This window comes from Harmonia axyridis, chromosome 1, assembly GCF_914767665.1.
Source record: "Harmonia axyridis chromosome 1, icHarAxyr1.1, whole genome shotgun sequence".
NCBI classification, from domain to species: Eukaryota; Metazoa; Arthropoda; class Insecta; order Coleoptera; family Coccinellidae; genus Harmonia; species Harmonia axyridis.
Window position 1 is genome coordinate 59977157 of NC_059501.1, and position 26515 is coordinate 60003671.

Below are 26515 nucleotides of genomic sequence, written 5' to 3' on the forward strand. Positions count from 1 at the left end.
TTCTAAATAGAATGACACGCAATTTTCATTGACAACATACAGAGGTGACATCTGAAGATTAAAAGTTAGGGGTAGCTACCACAGGGCTGTCAAATATAAGAACCTTTTTTATACATCCTGGGGAAGGTACTTTGATGTTACACAAAGCAATTTTTTCATTAGATAATAAAAAAATTGCTATATCTAGCAATATCTAGCTTATTTGACAAGATTGTCAAGCTAGATATTGCCTGTTTACGATAACTTGGGACACCCGGTAAATTGGAGAACATTGATTTCGAAAGGATTGTTAATTAATAATTTGGTTTTTTTAACGCTCTTTCCCTGAAAAAATTGGTCATTTCGCCACGATGTCCGAAATTTGAGAATTTTAATCCAGAGATAGTTTCAAACGATAAGGTCCGAACATGAACACATAACTCTTGAACGAAAAGATCTAGAAACTTAAAATTTTCATTGCAATTGTTTGGATCTCAAATTTTTGACAATATCCGTAATGGTTGTTCGAGGTATTGTTTTCCAAATAGTTTAATAAAGAACTATACGATCAAAATGAAATTTGCATTTAGATGTAAAATAAAAATTTCAAGTTACATGCAATTTCATCTTGCCTATATTCCACATATTAGAGATCAAGGAAGCAGGTCACACACAAAAAAAACTAGTTGTCTGTGTTCATATGTTTGTTTTTTTTTTTTGCTTGCCATTGAATAACTTGTGTACAACTGTTCCTTGTGACTGATATTCCCCACCATCGAATGTGTTCATATGTTTAGTTGAAGAAATTTGGTTAGTCAGTTTCTTTGTGAATGTTTAGATGTTGTGTTCGTTTTGATTTTAATTTGTCGATTGAGATGGAAAGGCAAGTTCATTTGTATTGATTTCATATTTTTAAGACAAAATTTCAATGACTACCAAAGCGTTTCTCTCATTTTGCCAATTGGTTTTTTGAAAAAAAAAATTTTCCAAGTCTGTATGTCAAAAATGAAAATTGAAAAAATTTCGCAGAAATTTTATTTACTGTTTTCATCAGGATTGAGCAGTACACGTTGCTTGAAAAATTTTTTGATGAGATCTCTAAACTATAAACTTCAAGAAGTTTTCTTCAAATTGATATACGACCATTTTCATCAAATATACAGCTATTTGAAAAACCGCTTAAAATTTTGAATTTTATTTTTATCCTTTAATTTTTTCCACTAGTTTATATTCGCAAAATTCCATCGATATTGATGATAATTTGATTTTATTCGTCAAACCACATAAAATTTCATCAATTCAAAAATACATATAGATCATTTCAAATCAATCTACATTTACTTGATAATATAAATTAATTTTTCACTAAACCTGGGCGTTGTTCCGAAGATATCGAAATGTTCACAAATGTTGATCCCACGAAATTTTATACCAAACTCGTGTTTGTAGTTTACAACTAACAAAGACTGTTGTCCGTTGTGTTTCAGTTTTATCCGTTAATTTTTTGATTATTTTTCTTCTTAGAAAACGTTCCTCGTAATCTTATACGTCGGGATTTCATCATCTTACCCTCCATGAAGGATAAGTGACGAATATCATGATATACAGGGTGTCCCGTAAAGACCACGTCAAACCGAGGGAGAATGTAGATCAAAGGATAAACCACCTGCTATGACAAAATTCCCATTATAAAAGTCTTACCGTTTTCGAGATATTTTTTTTTTGAAAATAATGAATTTTTGCCCCTTTCAATAGTTTCGTCCTTACGGTTGGTACAATTTTACATCTTTTTGGTTAATTTTTTCAGTAAAATATTGCTGAAGAATGATGTTGAAAACATCCTCCGAACATTTTGAAGGGGGGCTATGAGAAATATTTTTATTGGAAATTTTGGTGGTGGATCATTTTGTTCATGAAGTTTAGCCCATCGTAGTGGAAAAAAAATGTACCGAGCTACTGCTGCACATTACACCAATAAATTGTCCTTTCAGTTGCTACTATCGCATTAAAAAAAAATAGTTTTATGAATATTTTTAACTTTCGTCATCTTAGCACCCTTTTCCCCATATATCTGGTATTCAAGTGTGAAATTGGCGACTGAATGAACACGAGCTCAAAAGCTCCTGACCTCAAGTCAGTGCTTTCTTAATTTTTTTAATATCCTTCATTTCATGCTCTAAATAATTATCAATAATTCTCAATTGTGATTTCAGAAAAGATAGTAAAATATGTTGTCCACAACATCCAGATGCATATTTGTTAGAGGATTATAGAGCCGGAGACCTAATTTGTCAAGACTGTGGATTAGTGGTTGGGGACAGGTATGTTATTATTATTACACTGGGAGAAATCCATATATTTTAATTATTTTTTTTTTCTATTTTAATTGGGCTCAGCAGTAATGCTATGTACCCATAATCACGTAGTATATAATAATGCATTGTCCACCACCAGACATGTACAACATCCATGACCTAGCCGGGATTCGAACCCGGTACCTTCAGCATCACAGCCGTCTCTCAAACCACTGTGCTACCGAAAGTAGACATATATTTTATTAATAAAGCACATATTTGGAGGTTATTTATTCACAACTATTACAGTAGATTTATATTTGATATATTCATTAATAGTTAAATTATGCATTCAAAAAAGTTTATTAATAGATAATAAAATATTTGTTCACAAGGTATTTGATAATATTCAATATATTTTGGTTATAAATAATTTATATGAACTTACGTTATCTCCACAAATAACATAAATTCATTATCAACAAATTTTCAACTGGTAGTTGACGAACATTTGCTATTTATGAATAATCTCTTATAAGAATTCAATAATTTATCCCCTCAGAATAAAGCATTTATTAATAATTAACAAACTAACATAATTCTAGCGATCCAATCTGTGGAAAAGTTTAAGGAAACATCCCTCAAAGAGAAGTATATCTCCTTAAAGGATCTGTCCTTGAACTTTTCCTTTGATTCGAATTTCCTTTTTAAACATAAAATCTGTGTTACTATCGGAGCTGTGACGAGCACTGAAAAAAAGTGCTTGAGCACTAAGCACTAAGCACTCGAAAAAAAAGGGCTTCGAGCACCAAGCACTAAGCACCGATTTTCACAAAAGACTCGCGATTACTAAGCACTTTGTAAAAGTAATTCGAAATTTCGAGCACTAAGCACTTAAGTAGAAACTGTTGAAAGTGAAGTTTTTTAATCGGAATAAATATTGTTCCTATAAACATATGTAAGAATATGGACGGGTAAGAGAAAAAATACACCAGAACTTTATAGAAACGAACTGATTCAAAATAATAAATTTTTGCGAATAAAAAAATCAGGTTATTATTTTTCAAAGATGACAATATATACAGGATTATCAAAATAAAAAATAATGGGCAAAATGAAAGAGAACAAGTAGAAATTCTTCAAAAATGGATTTTGAATTTTCAATAATTCAATTCTTTTTTGTAGAAAAATGTTTGACTATATTTAAATGAAAGTAAAAATTGAATTGTCACAATAATGAATGATACTAGTTAACCAATATATAGATTGAGTATCAAATATGTAGCAGCAACCTGCATGGAAGGGACAAATGTGACGAGTTATTCCATACTGGAAAACTTATGACTTTATATTGTTGAGCTGTCGTTCAGCTTTATTATTTCGTCATAATGTCTGTAATTTATGAATTTTGTGCCAGAGATGGTCAAAAACAATGAGGTTCGACTCAGTGATGATGAATTCGTGCTGAAATTCGATTCTGTTCGTCCGGCCGAAAAAATGATAGTTCTCGGAGAGATATTTAAACTTGAAATTTTCAGGATATCTTCGAATATCGAATGTCGCTGTTTAGTATGTCGAAATCCGACAAGGGATTCCGTAGATATAGGCGATCGATTTTTTTTTCTGAAGATTTCGAAACTTTCAATTCAATCTGAATAAACTGTTGCCTTTAGATGTTAAATAACAATTTCAAGTGTCGTAATGAATATGATGTGGATAGCTCAACCAGAAACATAAAAATTTCAAACAAAATATCATGAAAAAATTATCCACTATTTCCTTGACCACAAAACCGACGAGTTTGGCATAATCATTACTAGGCTTCGGATGAATATGCATTTGCATAACTGCAAATTTCTATGAAATTTTTAGTAGGAAGAAGTCATTTGGCAGATTTTAGTAGTTCTAGAAATCTAACCGAGACGGTTGGAAATTGGGATGCCTAGACTGTTCCAATGAATCAATTCATTGTCCATTGAGGTTCTACGTTTTACGCGGTTCTAGAAGAATGTACTCAAACATAATACAATCATAAAACTTCTTTCGGCTGAGAATAACTACAAAGGGCAGTGAAAGTTTCGAAGGTTACCTCATTGAAAACATATGGTGAATAAACCTAAGTTGAAGATTTTTACATATCTTTGTATTCCCAATCAATTCAATCATTTAAAATATTTAGATTCATATCATTCGGTAATATGAGACTATGGGAGTATATGTTCAATTGTTGAAAGCAAATGAAAAAAACCATAAAAAATATTGATAATCGTGAATCTAATTCTGAAAGATACTACTGTGAAATCAAATATAATTATTATAATAATCTTTGTTACTTGAAATCGAACTCTATATCTAAACTTAAACCTTATAAGTATATCATATTATACACTGTGTCCGTAAAGTATGGAACAAATTCATTTTTAGCTAAATAGACCATTTTAAGGAATAATCCTGAAACACGACGATTTTTTATTTTAATTCACCGTATTTTGAAATAATAAGCTAATATACAGGGCGTATTACTATCGAGTAATGACGCCACCGTAATTTTTTTTTAATGGAACACCCCCATTTTGTCTCAATTTTCCGATTACTCTAGCTGAGCTGATTCCAAAAATGTATCACATGTTGATTCGAATTGGTATAAGGTGGACAAAAATATAATAGTTTTGTGTGTGCTCATAAAGTAACGCGTAACATTCTTCATTAGTTAAATTAACAATTTTATCAAAAATACTTATTGTCTAGCGGCAATTGGTTTGAATGTAACGCGCTGTAGTTTCTTACATTTTTAGATTAATAAAAATGAGCTGTTTCCAAATATGTTTGGTACTTGTGTTCTAGCAGACAGAATATGAAAGAAGTCATTTCTTATTTTTATACATTTTTATTAATCTAAAAATGTAACAAAGGTTACATTCAAATCAATTGCCGCTATACAATAAGTATTTTTCATAAAATTGTTAATTTAACTGATAAAGAATGTTACGTGTTACTTTATGAGCACAAACAAAACTATTGTATTTTTGTCCACCCTGTATCAATTGGAATCAACATGTGATACATTTTTGGAATCAGCTCAGCTAGAGTAATCGGAAAATTGAGACAAAATACCCCCATTTTGTTCCATTTAAAGAAATGACGGTGACGTCATTACTCTAAAGTAATTCACCCTGTATATTAGATTTTATTATCTTAAAATATGGTAAATTAAAATCAAAAATCGATGTGTTTCAGGATTATTTCTTAAAATGGTCTGTTCAACTAAAAATGAATTTGTTCCATACTTTACAGACACAGTGTATATATCATTAAATAAAATTATGTTTGAAAAATTTCCGAGAACCATTTTTAAAGTATTTCAGATTCAATGTCGAAAGGTATCTCGTATCTAGTAACTCGAACAATCATGTTCAAAAAGTTTTGAATTTGGTTATCTTTTATTGGGTATCTTGTACATTTTTGACAGCGATTGCATGCTTTGGCGGAAACAGGTATAGAGGTCGTGAAGAATAAAATCTCAAAATTGGATTATTTCAGTATCACGTTGTCCAATAGTCCATAAAACAAATATAATATTATTTACAGTTACAGTTACAAGTAAGTGACAGCGAAAATTTAAATGTTCATAATAATATTATATTGTGCAACAAGTGGGGAAAGTCCAACTTTTCTCGCGAGTGTGGAAGTTTGTGGCACGAGCCTGAAAGGCGAGTGCCGCAAACACACGAGCGAGAAAAGGACTTTCTCCACATGTTGCACACTATACTTTTCCTACAACTGCACAAATTTCAATAATTCAAGTAATGGACTTGATTCAAATCAAAATGACCTTCGTTGACAGTATATGCTAATTTATTGCGTTTCCATAGAAACGACTCAAAAACCCAATTTCATTGGTCTACCAAGGGAGATGTGGGCAAAGTGCCGTGGGGAATAACATTTCCCACAGTATGCGCAATACATAGTTTTGCAATTGAGTAAACTATGCAGAATATGCTACTTTTCATAGCAGTTGTAGGAAAACTTGTATTAGGGGCGAAAAATTGATACGTAAAAAAAATTCCATTAGGATTCTTCCATGGTGAATGTGAATGAATTTATTCGAATGAGATTTCGAAAAAGAATCACTGAGAACTCTACTGGGTGTTAAAATGATAGAATTCATTGATAACTCATTCAAAAGTTAATATCGGGCTATTTCAACTGGTACGCCCTATAATTTATTTTGTCGTTCAGTAGACAACCTTTCAAAGATACTAAAATTTGCTACCTATTAAGAAAATAAAATGCAGGCTATGCCATTTAGAATAAGCCCGATAATAACGTTTGAATGAGTCGTCAATTGATTGACTCGTTTTGAATAAATTCATTCATTTCGAAGTGATCAGGATCTTCCAAAGCCCCTTTACTTTATAAAAAATCGAGATATTTCAAAATCGGTAAATTTTGAGCAAACCAACTTGGGTTAATTTATTCCGTGCACTCTGAAAACTCAATGAAAAACAAGATGTTCCATGAAAAAATATTTGTTCATTAATCGAGGTACACTTTTTTGGTACACCCTGTATATTTCCAAACAATTAGATGATATAGCTCTAATAGAAACTCGTGTTACCGTGTCGAAAAATATTCGAAAATATCAGCTGTAATAGAGCATTGAATCAATGTTGTTGGAACAGCCTGTATGGATTGGATGATAAAAATGAAAGAACTCATTTCAATTTATAAGATATAAGCCATCGTTTTATTCTTATGATTCTCCAACAAAGCTAAATAATTTTTATGATAGCAAAATAAAATAAAACATTTTTTGCAGACGTGCCTTATCAGCATCGGATTTTTATTTTAAAAGTAATGTGACCAGATTAAGTAGAAATCTTTCTTTTAGTAGCAGGGCCGGCGCTAGCAATTTTGGCGCCTGAAGCAAAGAATTTTTTAGCGCCCTGCTGAAAAAGAATCAATCAAACCTTGCAAAACTTATATCGTAATGATATCAAAATAAAGTTCTATTCTGTAATTTGTTTCAACGGAACAAATGACAAATCCAACAATAGTGATTTCTCGCGAGAAGATTGAGAATGTATTGGAAGTTATTCAAGAAGACGAAATAAGCAAATGTATAAGAAGTATGGGTTCCAGAACCGTTGAGTGCATTTTACAAAATGGTGGACATTTCGAACACTTTTTTCATTTTCATTTACTTTCGAATAATCATTCGATTTTTCTTTCATTGAATAATAATTCGTTTAATTATTATGAATTGAAATATGTAAATAATTATTACTTGTTTCTTGATTTGTTTCTGATATGTTCCATTTAGTTCAAGATGAGTTAGTTGATTTTCTCATCGAAATGTATTGCATGTTGTTAATTAAACTAAAGGTACCTGAATGTAATACAGATCCGATACAAAGAAATTTAGATAAGGGTCAAAATCACCTGAAAATCAACTTTGAATGACATTGTATGATATATCGTTGAATTCAGCGTTAAAAGTTATTTCGAAAAGTGTCATAAAACATACAGGTCCGTATTGAAAAAATGAGGTTGAGGGTGGCCCAGAGAGCACGAAACGTTGGATACGAAATCTGATTACGTCAAATTGAGAACAATTGACTGTCGAATAAAAAATTCCTGTTACATTTTTTTGATAATATTTGAAATAAAGTGGGAAAAAAAGAAAAATCATAATGACAGAATTTACTTTTCTTATGATATCTCAATAACCGACCCTGATAATTTCGATTTGTTTGAACTGCTTGATAATGCTTCTGTGTATGCAACTTTTTCTCCATTTGACCGACCTTCTAACTCTTATGGTTTAAAAGTTACCAATACAATCCCATTGAAAAAGTGGCCACCCTGTATAATATACTTTTTTTTTTAAAGATTTTTGAATGAAATACAACAGCAAAACTGAACAAATACACATAGGTACATATGTCAAAAAAAAACCTAAATAAAACAAAAAAACATTAAGTTTATTTATACTAAAGCATTAAAATATAAAACAAAATATCACATTTCATAAAAAAGTAGGAACGGTAAAAAAATCATTTTACCTACAATAAATTCATAATAATAATATTTTTCCTACAACTGCTATGAAAAGTAGCGTATTCTGCATAGTTTACTCAATTGAAAAACTATGTATTGCGCATACTGTGGGAAATATTATTCCCCACGGCACGTAATAAATAGCCATTACTGTCAACGAAGGTCATTTTGATTTGAATCAAGTCCATTACTTGAATTATTGAAATTCGTGCAGTTGTAGGAAAAGTATAGTGTGCAACATGTGGAGAAAGTCCTTTTCTCGCTCGTGTGTTTGCGGCACTCGCCTTTCAGGCTCATGCCACAAACTTCCACACTCGCGAGAAAAGTTGGACTTTCCCCACTTGTTGCACAATATACTATTACGTGCCTGCTTTTGGAGAAAAGTCAGATCGAATAAAACGAAATGTGTCTATTTACCTTATGTCTTTTTACGCTGTAGGTATCTCTGATTTATTACGTAAGTAATCAAGGGCGTAGAAATTGGGGTTGTACTGGGGGTAATTCCCCCCCAAGATTTTCAAAATATAAAATTTCAGAAATCTCGGAAAGACGAAGAACTAAAATTTCTCCATAAAATGGACCAATAATGATCATTTTACTTTTCTTTTAAATCAACGCGTCAGTAAAAAAATCGGACCCATTGCAATTTATTTGTGAAGACATCAGTTTTGAATCGACTATATCTACAGGTTGTTCCTGAATTGGAGATACAAATGAATACAGAGAGATACAGATTTCTCGGATCATTTTAAGAAAAAAAGTCTCATAAGATGAATCCGCAGACGCTTTGTTTATGAGATATAGGTGTTAAAGTTCAAATTTTTCTCTCATAGCGCCTTCCCTTCATAAGATATCCAACTTGAATTGGCATAGATATTCCAATTTGAAGTTTTCATCATGTGTGATGATATCGCACAGTTTTTTTTGATAAAGAAACTAAAATAACTTTTGTAACACTTAACTTCATTTATAATGAAGAAATATAATATAGGTTAGGTTAACCTTGACAGAAACTTACACAGAAAAAAGAGAGTGAATATGTTTTACTTACAGCAGTATTGTAGCAGTATTCACAGCTGTTCACAGAACATAGAACATTATTTATCTTTATTTATTTATTATTTGCCATTGGTCTCAACAATGTGATATCCTAATTTTGAATGCAAATCTACAGGGTGAATTTTTTCTGGTCTTTTAGAAAAATTTAAAAAGAAACTCTCATTTTACTTCGTAACTCCAATTCAAGAACACCTTGTATAAGTATAAGATAGAAATAATCCAATTATCAATAAAAAAAAATTATTTCGAGTAATTTGGTTCGAACTTCATTATCAAACCTCTTTTTCCCACATAATAGATATGAGTAAACAATGTCGTTGAAAACAGTTTGTTCTTGAAAGGTTCATCTTCAGTGTCGGCCTTGTAAGTCGCACAAAATTTAAGGAATCGTGCTCCATTTATATTTGATGTATTTTTAAATCCATAAATTTCGCAAACGAATTGTTCTAAGACTGGCAAAATTTCATCACGCGAACCGGTAACATGCGCAACTCCAAGATCTGCTAATGCTTTATGATAATTTTTGTTTTTCATCAATATTTTGTATGGTCTTACTTTGCCTTTTTGAAAAAATGATGGATTATAATCGCATCCTGTTAATGCATGAGAACCAGGTAAACTCGTACATAAAGATGGTCTCTCTCACACTACAGTTTGTCTATAGCACTACAGGCTCTACCCATTCATTATTTGTTTGATCACCTGGCAGGTAGAAAGCCCCACCGAAATGATCTGTCTTTTTGGGAATCTTATTTTTTAGTTATAAATAACACTCCATTAAAATTTCAAGCTGCCTCAAAAACATTATTTATAATTTTTTGCAAAATATTTTTGCACTTGTCTGGCACGTTTAAAACCCCGATTAAATTATCTGGCTTATTTTTTTTCCTATTCATTAAGACTTGAACAACCACAAAACATCCATGCCCTCACTGAGATTCGAACCCGGACCTTCGGTGCCGCAGTCGAGGTCTCTGTCGACCACGCCACGGAGGCGGCTCTGACCGATGTATTTGCAAAGAGCATATAAACATTAAAAACTACGTTTCTTTGTTTCAATGTCAACTACGTATTCACGTAGTTGCAACTTTCGTATGTTTTTTCTTACATAAGAACCTTCTCCTAATAATAATAAATACAACAAAAAAAAGAATTAGTGAAATCGGTTCAGCCATTCACGCGTGATGCCGTGACCAAGGGAAAAAGGTATTCATTTTTATATATATATAGATACATGTGGGAAAATTAGGAGAAATCCAAAAAATTTCTGACTGTGTATATAACCAAAGGTTGAGCCCAACAAGCGAGAAAGATGAATGAATGAATATCGGTCAGAGTTGATCTGTGGTAGCGCATGGATGTTTAGTGGTTGTTCAAGTCTTTGAGAAAAAATAAAAATTGTATGTTGACATAAGGATGAATGCGAGTGTGAATTATATGTAATACATGTGGGAAAATTAGGAAAAACCCAACAATTTGTGACTGGGTACATAACCAAAGGTTGAGCCCAACAAGCGAGAAAGAATGAATGAATGAATATCGGTCAGAGTTGGTCTGTGGTCAGAGTTATAAAAACAAGATATACCTACATAATTCATTTACCATTTCTTAGTGTATTTTTCACATTGGTTTTTACAGGATAATTTGTAGTGTGTGTTTTTTTCAGAAGTGTTTGTTCAACAAGGTAAGTCAAATTAATATAGTGTTGGAAAGTTGATAGACCATTTTCATACTTTTACAAAAAACTAGGTACTATAGTTTTTTTTTATTTTCAGTTGAATTTTTGTTTCTGAAAATGCCGGCAATTAGGCGTACAAACTCAAGTCGCAGAACCCGTAATGCTGCAAGTCAAAGAAATACAAGAGCAAGTCAAACTGATGAGCAACGTGAAACGCGGAATGAAGTTGAACGGAATCGATGGAACCGGAACCAACAAAATAGAAGTGTTGCGTTTAACCCCTATAGAGCTGCATTTAATTATAACAAAGGAATTGACTACAGTACACTGCATATCGTTGCTATTGGACCAATGAACGTTGTTTTTCAATATTGCAAGGCATTTAAGTTTAAAAATGAAATTCTGAAAATTCATGTTTTTCACATGGCCAGTTATATGTCGCCTGTTCCAGGGTCGGAATACCAACAACACTATTTATATACGCGCCAGAAAATAAAACTAAGAATATTGTGCATCATAAAGCATAAGAATAATAAACACTTTGTTTTTGGAATAATTTTGATTTATTAATATTCCAACAGCAATACTTGATGAAGAAATTAACTTAATTCAGATAAAAAGGTAACAGATATTTCTTGATTATAGGGCTGTACGAAGTTCGGCGGGTCAGCTAGTTATTTATGAAATCCATGAAACTAATATTTGTTTGTCCATATATCCAATAAATGATTTATTTACTATAATGCATTTTCGTTTATATCAAATAAACACTTTTCTCAGTGTATAGATAATATGTAAAAAATCATGAACAGCTTGTGTTTTGTAAACCATCCAAATTCTTTGCTCTTTCTGTAATTCATTCTTTCTATGAAAACCAACTGAATTACTGTGAATTTTAATCAATAATTTGGTCATGGACAATTCATCACAATGATTCAAATTTCAGAGTTATAGATGTGGGTGCGGAGTGGAGAACTTTTAGTGATGAGAAGAGTTTAGGTGGTGATCCCTCACGTGTTGGTGGGCGTGGGAATACATTACTCAGTGGTGAAGATTTATCAACAATGGTCGGTCCTGGAGGACGAGGTAAGCAACATTATGTATATGCATACACAAAGATGTGAGAAACAGTTCATAAAAGGTTTTTTAATTCAAAATGAAAATATTTCTAGTATTTTGCAAAAAACTTGATAATGTTGAAAAAAATTGAAATGTACCTACTTTTATAGATTTAACTTCTATTATATCCACATTGTTTATAAATAAATACCTTCATAATAATAATACATTTCTCAAAACTGATCACGAGGCTTACCACATCCTACTACCACACGTATTAGATTCATTATCTCATGAAAGATAATCTAATGGTATCTAAGTTATTTTACTTGGTTCGATCTCTACATCTGACATACTTTCAATTGAAATGTCCCATATTTGGCAACAATTTAGTAGAAAAACAAAACAAAAATTTAAAATGTAACAATTCAAATGAAAAAATAGTTAGCAATTACACTGGAAGATCTTAGGTCGATGACAGTTCACTTATGAGCTACAAGGTTTTGTTTTCACAACCTACTTATTTTCAGGTGCTGCAGCATTCGATTCATCTGGAAACTCCAAATATAAAAATCAAAGAGATCTAAGTAGTTCCGACCAAGCTATGGTTTCTGCAATAAAGGAGATTTCTGGAATGGGTGATAGGATAAATGTGCCACATTCGATTACTGACCGAGCTACTAATTTATTCAAACAAGTTAAAGATGGAAATAATCTGAAAAGTGAGTTTGGAAAAAATTTGTTAAGTGATAAAAAATATATTTTGAACAGGAACTTTCATACAATTTCATGAATTCCAGTAGAATTTAGATATATCTCTAACTGTCTTTGTTATCGAGATACAGGGGTTTTATGAATTTAACTCTTCCTGGGGTCATAACAAGGAAACCACTTGTATATTATAGTCGTCACATATGTTCCTTATTCAATAACTAATCATATGGGAAACCCGGGTCCGGAAAAACAAAAATTTGCAGAACGATTGTATCTTTTGAACAACAGCCGGTACATGGGAATTTTGAAAATCCATTTACATATTCAAAAAAAGTATAAAAAACTAATCTGAAACAAGTGCAGTGTTACTAAAAGCACTCTTCAATTTGAAAGTAAATTATCTAGAAACTTGATTATCAAAGAGTGGTTTTGAGTGACTTTTGATAATGAATAATTGAATTGAATTACCGAATGTATCATTTTATTACCGAATGTATCATTTTATTACCGATTGGTATCAATTTTATCTCTATTTCAGGTACAAAGTGATATATCTCTACAACTTCCGGTTATACCGGAAAAAGGCTATTACTTCTCTATTTCAAATGACACACCCAGTATATTATAGTATATATGTAGATATATATATTTTTTTTTCCCTTCACACTTTCGTGGTTATATAGGATAGGATCAACCGGGTGGGAGCACCAAGGTAAAATCCTGTTGTCACCTATATTATATATATATATATATTTTTTTTTTTCTTCACCATTAGGGGAGTTTTCGCTAGAAAGACCGGGTCCAAATAAACCAAGGACTTCCTAGGCTGCTGTCAGGAACATTCGGACTATTCTCGTTGTCCAGAGTATCACCTCCTTTTGCGCTTTGCTATATATATATATATATATATTTTTTTTTTTTTTTCAATCACCTTTCCGGGAATTACGAGATACCACCGAACTCTCAGAGCCAAAGTGGAATCATATAGTGGAATATATATATATATATATACAGGGTGTTTCATCATAAACTGGACAAACATATATATTCGTGTAGAGGACATCGGGAGAATCATTTTTGCCTTATACAATATATCCCGTTTTCGACGCATAAGCGAGATACAGGGTGTTAAACGTCAATTTTGAGCAAGATTCTTATGGGTGTGGTCAGTTTTGTATAACACTCAAAGAAACGGTTTTTGGTCAAATCTCAGTATTTTTGGGTCCTCTATTCAGAAAATTTGATGAAATCCGAAAAAAGAATTACAAAATGGCGGAAAACCTGCAACGTTCCTAATTTTTTTTTCCAGTGGTCAAATTGAATTTTAGTTCCTGAATGAACACAATTTTCTAAGAATTTCTGTGCAAAAATTTTTTCAAAAATCGAACACAAATTTTTTTTTACATGTCTACAGCGATAAAAAAATTTCACCCGAAATGAATGAAATTTTGTACAATTGTACTCCTTCAATTATCAATCACGAATATGAAAACAGAATTGTAAAATATCAAACGGTTTCGTTACTACAGCCATTCAAATGTTTCGTTCAAACCTCCAAAAAAAATTTAGAATGGCTTCTTAGAGTCAAAATTATTAAATTATTGCTATTTCCAAAAATTCCGGATGCTAAAATGTATTTATACAAAAAAATTCGGTGAAACTTAGTTGGGAGTCGAACCCTCGAAGTATTAATGAAGAAATTAAGACAGTTCTAAGGATATTAATATTCGTTGCTAAGAAACGGAAGTTCGTAGCTCATAGAATTCTACTGGTTATTTGAATTTCACTGAACATAATTTCGCAAGTATCGTGACAAGAATTTGTTTGGAAACGAAAATGAAATATTCTCTTTTGGAAAAAAATGATATTGTGCAGGCTTATTATGAAGCGAATTGCTCAGGCAGAAAAGCAAAAAATAGCCAGAAGAGGTTTTCAGTTAATGTTTGGGCGGGAATAAAAGATAAATTCATTATCGGACCATACATTCTTCCTCAAACATTGACTGGAAACGGCTATTATCACTTCCTGACGGAAATTCTGCCAGATCTTCTTGAAGATATTCCGCTGAGACAGATTCAGGGCATTTGGTACCAGCATCATGGTTGCCATGCCCACACAACTCGTGATGTAAGAGGGTATCTAGATGAAGAAAATCCACTCTGATGGATTGGCCGATTAGGACCTATCGCATGGCCTCCTCGTTCGTAGGATCTCACACTACTGGATTTTCATTTCTGGGGACATCTCAAAAGTCTTGTTTATGATAAGAGAGCTCCAGTAAACTCAAAGGAAGAACTTATTCAACGAATTGAATCAGCTGCCGAGGAGATCCGGCAAAACCCCGAAATTATACGTTCAGCGGTCGATAGTGTTGCGAAAAGAGCGAGAATGTATATTCTTACAAATGGAAACATCTTCGAAAACGATTTATAAATTGATTTTTCCACTAATCTGTTTTTTTTGTGTTTATAAAATGTAGAATTATTAGTAAAAATTAAGGTTTATTCCTTGAATAATTCGTTTAATAATAAGCATGAACCATGACATTTTTTCCAAAAGAGAATATTTTATTCAATAACCAGTAGAATTCTATGAGCTACGAACTTCCGTTTCTTAGCAACGAATATTAATATCCTTAGAACTGTCTTAATTTCTTCATTAATATTTCGAGGGTTCGACTCCCAACTAAGTTTCACCGAATTTTTTTGTATAAATACATTTTAGCATCCGGAATTTTTGGAAATAGCAATAATTTAATAATTTTGACTCTAAGAAGCCATTCTAAATTTTTTTTGGAGGTTTGAACGAAACATTTGAATGGCTGTAGTAACGAAACCGTTTGATATTTTACAATTCTGTTTTCATATTCGTGATTGATAATTGAAGGAGTACAATTGTACAAAATTTCATTCATTTCGGGTGAAATTTTTTTATCGCTGTAGACATGTAAAAAAAAATTTGTGTTCGATTTTTGAAAAAATTTTTGCACAGAAATTCTTAGAAAATTGTGTTCATTCAGGAACTAAAATTCAATTTGACCACTGGAAAAAAAAATTAGGAACGTTGCAGGTTTTCCGCCATTTTGTAATTCTTTTTTCGGATTTCATCAAATTTTCTGAATAGAGGACCCAAAAATACTGAGATTTGACCAAAAACCGTTTCTTTGAGTGTTATACAAAACTGACCACACCCATAAGAATCTTGCTCAAAATTGACGTTTAACACCCTGTATCTCGCTTATGCGTCGAAAACGGGATATATTGTATAAGGCAAAAATGATTCTCCCGATGTCCTCTACACGAATATATATGTTTGTCCAGTTTATGATGAAACACCCTGTATATATATATATATATATATATATATATATATATATATATATATTATCGATGGGGACTCGAATAAATCTGCACAAAAATTTTTTTTCGTAAGAACCTTCTCCATTGTCGATTCTGCAAAAATGTAGTATTATAGCCTTGCTTGCAGTTTTGAGCAAAAATTACAGGGTGTTTATAAGAAATTCATGAACTTGGACAACTGAAATTCAAGATTTTCAAATTAGAACCTATATTTTTTATTGTTTAGGTCGATTCAACATATGAAAAGAGTGGGGGTTAATTGAGCAAACCTTATACATAGTCTGTTTCAGGTATAACCGAAAGTTGTAGAGATCTGAAAATATTTTAGGGAAAAATATCATGCCAATTTTCAGCTCAAAATTTTGATCAGTTTTCCATTAACACCTAATAGTGAATCACCCTGTATATTCGAAATCAAATTTTCGGGCAGACCAACGTCTGTTGAATGAACTAATTATTATTATATTACATAGATCAACACTTCACTGTATTCTCAATTATTTCACTTCCAGGCAGATCTCGTGATGCTATAACTGCAGCTTGTTTATACATAGCCTGCAGACAAGAACATGTACCTCGTACTTTCAATGAAATTTGTGCAGTGAGTGGAGTCAGAAAAAAAGAAATTGGACGTGTTTTCAAACTGATTCTTAAAGCTTTGGAAACTACAGTTGATCTTGTAAATACAGGTGACTTCATGTCTCGGTTCTGCGCAAATTTGGAACTTCCAATAAAGGTACAAAAAGCTGCAATATGCATAGCAAACAAAGCGGAGGAATTCGACATTGTTACTGGAAAGTCTCCCGTTTCCATTGCAGCAGCCGCCATATTCATGGCGTCACAGGTATGTTATTTTTAATCTTACAATTGAATAATGAATTAATCAAGTCGTAGATAGTAGTCACATACTAAACAAAATATTTATGTAGATATCTATAGATGTATTTGATTGAGTAAGTCGTAAGTCTCAAATCATATGTTTAAAAAGTAGCTTACAAACTGCCGAAGTAAAGGCAGGGCAGTAGAAATGGGGGGGGGGTTACTGGGGGTAATTACACACCAAAATTTCCAAAATATAAAATTTCAGAATTCTCGCAAAGACAAAAAACGAAAATTTCTCCATAAAATGAACCAATAATCATTTTACTTTCCTTTGAAATCCACACAGCAGTGAAAAATCGAACAAACCTTTTACGGTTTATGAGTTTGTTATCGCTTTCAAGATTAGTACTTTTATTGCACTATGAGGACGTCTATGTTCGAGGTTTATTATTTTCCTTTATCTCTCCGTTTTGTCGACGTCACCCCTTAGTTGCCAACTGTGATTTTTGCATTCGTCATCGGTATACACTTACCCGTTTAGGTACACTGTTTAGATATAATCATTCGGAGCTCCACTTCTTCATTTCTTACTCGGTCTCTATAGTCCAAGAAAATGGCCAATGAAATACGAATTTTGAGGTTAAAACTTGAATTTTGGATATAAGTTACTTTGAAGCATCTAAAAACGAACTGTGAAAGGTTTTTTTAAATTCACCCCCGGGAAGGGGTGAAAAAAAATAAAAAAAGGGGTTTTTTTGAAATTTTGGGGAAATGGTAAGTGTTAGAAAAAAAAGTTTCGAATAAAAGTTGTAGAGCGTAAAATTTTACATAAAAATGTTCCCACAACTTTTTTTCCTAAAATTGAAATTAACTGAGATATGGTAGCTAGAAGCTAGGGGATGATAACAGGAACTTTAAAAAATCATAAGTTGTTGAAAAATTGAAAAAACTCATAATTTTTTTTTTTAAATTACTTATATGATTATAAACTTTAATTCTAGAGAAAAAATTTTTTTTTTTAAGTGTTTATAAAAAAGTTATAACAATTTAAAATTTTTATTTTCAAATTAAATCAACTTTAACTGATGAAAATATATATATATTTTTTTTAATAGATTAATATTTTAAGAAATTGACCATACGCGTTGAAATTTAATTTTTACCTGTTCTTTTCAAGCAGATATAAAATAATTTACCTGGTTAAAGATATTGTGTGGCGGCCATTTGCTTTCACTACCGACTTCGGTACCTCATGCGCATGCGTCAGTTGTTCTCTATGCGCCAGTTGTTCTCTGTGTGTTTACAATATTCTCCATTTGTTTTGAGTGAATTGATCTCTGTGTGTTTACAATATTCTCCATTTGTTTTGAGTGAATTGATCTCTGTGTGTTTACAATATTCTCCATTTGTTTTGAGTGAATTGATTAGTGCTGTTAATTTGGAAAAGGTAATTATTTAAGTGATGTTCAATTTTATATTGAGAAACCGCATGGTCAAAACATAAACACATGCTTTTTATTTACTTTGTTATAAAAATCACCATCAATCATTTTATATTATTTAATTTTTTAAATACTATTGTTGAAGTATCTACCTAGATTAGTTGATAATGAATTAATTTTGTACTTTTCTTGTTTATATAGGTTGAAATTTCAACATGGATCAACAAGCATTATGCAGTATTTGTGACACAGTTTTGATCAATGACACCGACACTGTTGTTTCAGTGAAAGAGAGAGGATTAAAAAAGTTGATTGAGAAAAGCATTGAGAAGGAAGACAGAAAAAGCGAGTTATGGCTCGGAAAGATTGAAGTAAGTTTTCATGAAAAATGTAGGAAGTCGTATCCTATGTCTACCTCTTCAATTAAGAGAAAATCAAAATTATCTACTGATCCATCTTCATCACATTTTACATCATCTGTAGTTGGACCAAGTATACTACCAGCGTCAACTTCAACAAATTTGAATTTTGATTTTGTAAATCTATGTTTTTTTTGTAAAATGTCATTGGATCGCAAACATAAACGGGTCCATTTGATAGCTAATAAGTACACACAAGACCAGATACTGGATATTGCCAGGAGGCAAAATGATGAGTTTAGTACTGAATTGATTAAACGCATTAAAGACATCAACCTAGTTGACTGTAAAGCTAGTTATCATCATAAATGCTACGTGAATTTTAATAAGCTCGTGAAGGAACCAAAAATCTCTACCCTTAAAGAACAAACAGCTAGGATTTTTAATCAAATTTGCAAACACATTGAAGAAAGCTGTCAGTATACATTTAGTTTGCGGGAACTAAAAGATATCATGGGAGATGATCCCTTGAGTCACTTTGTTTTATTTCGAATGTTGAAAGAAAAATATAAAGATCATCGAGGTAAGGAACCAATGATCTATTATAAAACATTCGATATTTCTAAAATTTGTAGCGATTGGTTCACTGGTGATGGCGATGAAATGGATGATTTACAAAAGCAAACAATTTTGAATGTCGCTGTCAAAATACTCCGTAATGAAATTATTAAACACGATTATCGTAATACATCGTACCCTCCTGCGTCCAGTTTTCTTGACGATGTTGTGTCATCAATTCCGCCATTATTAACTTCGTTCCTTGGAAATTTACTATGCAAGGATAACAGTGACCAATACAGTGATAATTTTATTGTTAGAGATTCAATAGCACATTCCATCGTCAGTTATTTACGTCCCAAACAATTTATATCATCTCTCCAATTGGAAGTTGGTTCATATGTCCACAGAAAAACTGGTTCCAGACTAATTGTTGATCTGTTGAGCAAATTAGGTGTTTGTGCCTCATATTATCACATTCAGTTGCATGAAGCTTGTACAGTTATTAATCCTCCAGCTCTTAAAATTAATAGTGATAAGCCATTTGCACAATTTGTGTTTGATAATACTGATCACAATGCTAAAACATTAGATGGTAAAGAGACTTTTCATTGCCTTGGTGGAATAGTAGCGTATACGCCTGAATCGTCTATAAGCTTCGAAGAAAATATTGTTAAATTTAAGAAAATGCCAAAACCTCAGGAATTAGTATCAAAACACGTTATTCCCCAATTACCTTACGGGTCTTTTAACACTAAGGCTCTACAATCACTAGAATTCATTGCGATAAAAAACATTCCAGTGAGAAAATCACCTGTGATATCAACTTATTATTCTGCGTATCTTTGGGCCAAGTTCTTCGAGGTTAAAAACGTACCATCTTGGAAAGGATATATGGAAGTTTTGTCTTCCGGGATTCCTTATACAATGTCGCAAATTGTTTGCTTACCATTTATAAATGGACCACCGTCAAATTTGACGACATTAAATAGTTCTTTACACTATGCAGCAGCTGAAACTCGTAAATTAAATAGACAGACATGTTTTGTCACATATGACCAGCCATTATATGCTAAAGCTCTTTCGATAGTACAAGAATCGAATAGTGAAGAATTAAAAAATGTTGTCGTTCGTCTTGGTGGCTTCCACCTGTTAATGTCATACCTGGGAGCAATCGGTTACATTATGTCTGAGAGTGGAATTGAAGATTTATGGACAACAGTCTATGCAGGTGATTCTGTAAAGAAAATGTTAACTGGTCATGCTTATGCTAGAGCGTTGCGAGCTCATATCATGTCGTTCACCGCACTTGGTATTATAATTTGTAGAAGCTTGAAACCTTCGGATGAATTCCAAGATTCTATTAAAAAGTTTTTCGGTACGTGGGATTCAGAACCTCCACTTCTAACAGATTGTGATGACGAACCAGTAATAACTGATATGTGCGAAAGATTTGTACAGCAACTGGCAGTGATGGAAAAAAATGGTCCAACATCTAAATTATGGATCCAGTATTTCAAAAGCATTATTATTGCATTGCAATTTTTAGAAGCGGAACGATTAGGCAATTGGGAACTACACTTACAAAGCGTCAAAGAGATGTTACCATTCTTCCATGCAAGTGGACATTATCCATATGCGAAATACGCTCAAATTTATTTGCAACAAATGGCTGACCTCGAGTTAATTATGGATCCAGGAGAATATGACGAATTCACGAAGGAAGGTTTTTTTACAATTCGTAGATCCGAAAAAGCATGGGCTGGAATTTGGTCAGACATGGTTATTGAACAGACCCTCAATCGTTTCTTCGGTACTGACTTGAAGCATGGAAGAGGTGTTACTTCCAGTGTTGTAACAAGATATTTAGTAGCAATGCCATCAGCATTCAATATCATGGAATGTTTAGAGACATATTGCAAGATTGAATCAAGCAACAGTGAACAACATGTTGATATTTCAAGAAGTAGAATCACAAAAGATGAAGTAGGAATTAAAAAATTTTTGTTTTGGCTTGATGAAAGAAATCCATTTGAGGTTAGAACTTCATTAGTATCACTCTCTACTGGAATCATAGGTGGACCAACAATTAATTGTCATAATGCAGTAGAAGTTGGATTGCAAGGTATAGCTACCATGGTTGGTAAAAATATTGATAACGTTTCTTTGTCTAACGCGTTCAAAGTGAAAACACTTGCAAATGCGAAAAGTGGTATGCATATTGGCGATGATTTTGTTGCTGTCGACTCATTCTTGTTAATTCAGAGAATATCAGTATTTTTTCATGGCAATGTTGAAGAAACACGCAATGCATTGAAGTACGAGTTGTCACCGTTTCCTCTGAGCTTATTCGACGAACATGGATTAATGAGAAAAACACCAAAATCAGAATTGTATAACGTTTTCCAGCCATACATTCAATCGCCTGCCTTAATATCTGGATCTGGATCAATTTTTGTAATTGATGGTGGCTGGCTTCTGCATAGCTATGTTTGGCCGCATGGAAAGAAATGCTCAGACATTTGTAACCTTTACTACTCTTATCTTATTAAACATTTTGGATCTAACGTGACAGTCATATTCGATGGCTACTCGAAGGAAACAATAGGAATTAAGTCCTACGAAAGATATCGCAGAAAAGAAAAATGTGTTGCTGCAGATGTTGAGATTTCTGAAGATAATCTCGTGACCTTGACCCAAAAGAAGTTCCTGTCCAATATTGCAAATAAGAAACAATTTGTAAACTTACTGAGTAATAATCTTCAAAACCGTGGTATTAGCACGAATATAGCTTCAGAAGACGCGGATCTTTTAATTGTCAAAACTGCAATCGATTTAAAAAGAAGAAGAAATCAATCCGTGACGATAGTTGGTAATGATATTGACTTACTTATCATTTTGATTTCACTTGTCTCTGACGAAGAGGTAATATACTTTTATAAAATGACACCAGGAAAACAAGCTAATGTTATTTATTCTACGGAATACGATAAAAATTTGAAGCCTTTTTTGCTTTTTGCGCATGCATTTGCAGGTTGCGACACTACAAGTGCAATTTTTAAAAAAGGAAAAAAAAGTATAATATCTTTATTGAAAAAAAAACCTGATTTGCAAGCTCTAATTTCTGTTTTCTATGAGTCTAATCGTTCAATTGAGGAATTATACGCAGTATCTGAAAAAATTATATTCCATCTCTATGGTCAAAGTATTACAGATGAACTGACACTTGGTGAATTAAGATATAGGATATTTTCATTATCGGCTGCTGCTTTTAAAAAAGAAGTTATCTTAGCTTCTTTACCACCGACTGAATCAGCCCTACGAGAACATACAAAACGAGTGTATTATCAAATTCAACAGTGGTTAGGCAACAATCTAAATCCGGACGATTGGGGTTGGAGAAGAACCTTATTTATGATGATACCTATCATGTCAAACGCGGAACCAGCACCAAAGGAGTTAATAGATAAAGTAAGTTACAATTCACACCAACTTATCTTATTTTAGTGTTATCCAATAGTAATAATAAATTATTCATTTTGCATTTTATTTTAACAGGTTTCTTGTAGCTGTAAAACGAATTGTTTATCAGCTCGATGTGGTTGCAAAAAAAGTGGTTTAAAATGCAATAAATTTTGTAAAAGTTGCCAAGGCCAAAGCTGTGATAACGCTTCTGCAAGATCGTTTAATCTTGAGGATGATGAAAATGAAGATAAAGAAGATGAAGAAAGAGATGATAGTGATGATGAAAATGATGATGATGGAAATGTTTATGAGGATGAAAATGATGGTGAAGAAGAAACTACTGTCGAAGACGGAGAACAAGAAAATGAAGCTATATGTACAGGACGTAAAACTGTTAAAAACACTCGTTCAAAAGTATCCACACAAAAGGTATAATATCAATCAAATAAAATTCTTCTTTAGTTAATTTTTACGCTATGGACGATAATTTTTTTCTTGTATTCTTCACAGATTTTTTGTGGTTGTAGAACCAATTGTGCATCAGCAAGATGTAGTTGTAGAAAAAGTTCTCTCAAATGTAATGAATTATGCAAGTTTTGTCATGGTGATACATGCAATAACAGTATAAATGCAGGCGTTGATACCAATGAAGATAGTGAATATGAGACACATACAAAAGCTAACGATAAAGACGAAGAAACACCTACTGAAGAAGAAAACGAAGGAAGCTCAACTGTTAGAGACAGCAGTCCACTTGATGAAATTTATATTAACTTTGAAAAATTTTAATATAATTTTTGGAATTGCAAAATCTATATTCTTTTATTTATTATATAATTAGAGAATCAATTACTCTTAGGAAGTTTCTTCAAATTTTTTTAATTGTAATACAATTTTGTAATCTATTAAAAAAAAAAAATATATTTTCATCAGTTAAAGTTGATTTAATTTGAAAATAAAAATTTTAAATTGTTATAACTTTTTTATAAACAATTAAAAAAAAAATTTTTCTCTAGAATTACAGTTTATAATCATATAAGTAATTTTTTTTCTGTCTTCTTTTTCTGTCTTCTTTCTCAATGCTTTTCTCAATCAACTTTTTTAATCCTCTCTCTTTCACTGAAACAACAGTGTCGGTGTCATTGATCAAAACTGTGTCACAAATACTGCATAATGCTTGTTGATCCATGTTGAAATTTCAACCTATATAAACAAGAAAAGTACAAAATTAATTCATTATCAACTAATCTAGGTAGATACTTCAACAATAGTATTTAAAAAATTAAATAATATAAAATGATTGATGGTGATTTTTATAACAAAGTAAATAAAAAGCATGTGTTTATGTTTTGACCATGCGGTTTCTCAATATAAAATTGAACATCACTTAAATAATTACCTTTTCCAAATTAACAGCAGTAATCAATTCACTCAAAACAAATGGAGAATATTGTAAACACACAGAGAACAACTGGCGCATTGAGAACAACTGACGCATGCGCATGAGGTACCGAAGTCGGTAGTGAAAGCAAATGGCCGCCACACAATATCTTTAACCAGGTAAATTATTTTATATCTGCTTGAAAAGAACAGGTAAAAATTAAATTTCAACGCGTTTGGTCAATTTCTTAAAATATTAATCTATTAAAAAAAATATATATATATTTTCATCAGTTAAAGTTGATTTAATTTGAAAATAAAAATTTTAAATTGTTATAACTTTTTTATAAACAATTAAAAAAAAAAAATTTTTCTCTAGAATTAAAGTTTATAATCATATAAGTAATTTAAAAAAAAAAATTATGAGTTTTTTCAATTTTTCAACAACTTATGATTTTTTAAAGTTCCTGTTATCATCCCCTAGCTTCTAGCTACCATATCTCAGTTAATTTCAATTTTAGGAAAAAAAGTTGTGGGAACATTTTTATGTAAAATTTTACGCTCTACAACTTTTATTCGAAACTTTTTTTTCTAGCACTTACCATTTCCCCAAAATTTCAAAAAAACCCCTTTTTTTATTTTTTTTCACCCCTTCCCGGGGGTGAATTTAAAAAAACCTTTCACAGTTCGTTTTTAGATGCTTCAAAGTAACTTATATCCAAAATTCAAGTTTTAACCTCAAAATTCGTATTTCATTGGCCATTTTCTTGGACTACTACGAGATATTTCCAAGGATCTCCTGAAAACGTCCATTTCCACTGCCTCCAGTTTTCTTCTATTTCTTTCTGATATTCGCCACATTTCGGCTCCATATAGAAGGTTGCTCTTAATAGCGTTTCATATATATTGAACTTCCGCTGCTTCCCTATTTCTTGAGACCAAAATATTCCATTGAGGCAACCAATTGTTCTTCTAGCCTGGGTTATTCTCTTTTTTATTTCTACGTCGTCTTTCCCTGTAGTATCGAAGACAACTCCCAGATAGGTGTATTCGTCACATGATGCAATTGTTTCGTTATTTTCTAGGTGAATATTCCAGAGGGCAGTTCCTATGGGAAGATATTTCGTTTTTTGTATATTTATTTCAAGCCCCCATCGTCGGTACTCTTCTTGCAATTTCCTGGCCATATATTCAATATCGTCTTTATCATTTTTAAGATACCGGTGTTAAAGTTCAGGTTTTTTCTATTAGCACCTTCCCTTCACAAGATATTTAACTTTTTGTATAGATATTCCAATTTAAAGTTCTCATCTTGTGATATGCTAATTTTGTATGCAAATCTACCGTTATCTGTTATTTTTTCTGGAAAAGGTACCCGCTCCTTTCCTCCAGAACTATTTTTTTTTTTGAACCACTGGTAGTTTAGGAAAATGTAAAAAGAAACTTTATGAGACTATACTTTTTGGTTTGTTGTAGTTTTGTCGCATCTGCTATCGATTTTGAGAAAAAAAAATCAAATTTGTCTGTAGTAATCTTCAAGAAAATCCAATTTATTATAAACATTCAGTTAGTAAGCTGGGATGAATAAATCAATTATAATTATTAATTATAAACTGATATAAGCTTCACTGAAAAGTACGACAATACAAGAAACACCCTGTATCTCGAAAATGAAGCGTTTGCGGGCTCATGTTTATGGGACTTTTCACTCTTAAAATCATCCAAGAAATCTCTCTTTTCCTTCCTAACTCTATTTTATCTAACGAATTGGTAATAAAAAAAATATTTTGAGTAATTTGGTTCGAACTTCTTAATCTCACATTACAGATATAAGTAAAATTTCTTGTAAAAAATTTATTTTCCGAGCCCTCCCCCAAGGAAAAAAAGATCTACGCCCTTGAGTAAAGGGTTCTTGGCTGTTAGAAAAGTTAAAAACTCAATAATTTTTTTGAGTACATTATTTTGTTTAATAGTGTTTTTTGTTGATTCAACTGAATTTTTATTTATTATTGTCTTCTATATTTTTCAGGCATCCGAATGTAAGAAAACTATACTTGAAATTGCAGAAATTGCCGGTTGTGCAGAATTTACGATCATAAAAACATATAGGCTAATGTATCCTCGAGCATTCCGACTATTCCCCGTAGATTTTGAATTTGATACTTCCATTAATCAGTTGCCTCATATGTAATATGTAATATACTTGTTTTTATGTTTATAATTAAGTGAAATATATTCTTTTTATTTATTCAACCATGTATTTCTCTAAATAAATTATAATGAAATA

General features: G+C 32.0%; 2 protein-coding genes across 3 annotated transcripts; both read left to right on the plus strand.

Annotated features, from left to right (window-relative positions):
- Nucleotides 1-729: 729 nt before the first annotated feature.
- On the plus strand, nt 730-26515 carry LOC123675031 (transcription initiation factor IIB-like). Its single transcript, XM_045610262.1, has 6 exons — nt 730-862; nt 2193-2300; nt 12017-12156; nt 12660-12851; nt 16715-17046; nt 26258-26515. The coding sequence occupies exons 1-6, from the start codon at nt 810-812 to the stop codon at nt 26417-26419; spliced, it is 987 nt and encodes a 328-aa protein (XP_045466218.1). The 5' UTR covers nt 730-809; the 3' UTR covers nt 26420-26515.
- LOC123675048 (tumor rejection antigen P815A-like) lies at nt 18668-23659 on the plus strand. 2 transcript variants are annotated; one of them, XM_045610294.1, is made up of 4 exons: nt 18668-18837; nt 22598-22854; nt 22942-23277; nt 23359-23659. In XM_045610294.1, the coding sequence occupies exons 2-4, from the start codon at nt 22798-22800 to the stop codon at nt 23635-23637; spliced, it is 672 nt and encodes a 223-aa protein (XP_045466250.1). In that variant the 5' UTR covers nt 18668-18837; nt 22598-22797; the 3' UTR covers nt 23638-23659. The 2 variants fall into 2 exon arrangements, with proteins under 2 accessions (XP_045466250.1, XP_045466241.1); XM_045610285.1 differs by lacking the exon at nt 22598-22854.

Coding starts and splice junctions, on each gene's coding strand:
- LOC123675031 (XM_045610262.1), top strand. CDS start 810: ATGTTTAGATGTTGTGTTCGTTTTGATTTTAATTTGTCGATTGAGATG. Junction 2,301..12,016: donor GGATTAGTGGTTGGGGACAG/GTATGTTATTAT, acceptor TTCAAATTTCAG/AGTTATAGATGTGGGTGCGG. Junction 17,047..26,257: donor CCATATTCATGGCGTCACAG/GTATGTTATTTT, acceptor TATATTTTTCAG/GCATCCGAATGTAAGAAAAC.
- LOC123675048 (XM_045610285.1), top strand. CDS start 18,682: ATGGATCAACAAGCATTATGCAGTATTTGTGACACAGTTTTGATCAAT. Junction 18,838..22,941: donor TATGGCTCGGAAAGATTGAA/GTAAGTTTTCAT, acceptor TTATTTTAACAG/GTTTCTTGTAGCTGTAAAAC. Junction 23,278..23,358: donor CAAAAGTATCCACACAAAAG/GTATAATATCAA, acceptor TATTCTTCACAG/ATTTTTTGTGGTTGTAGAAC.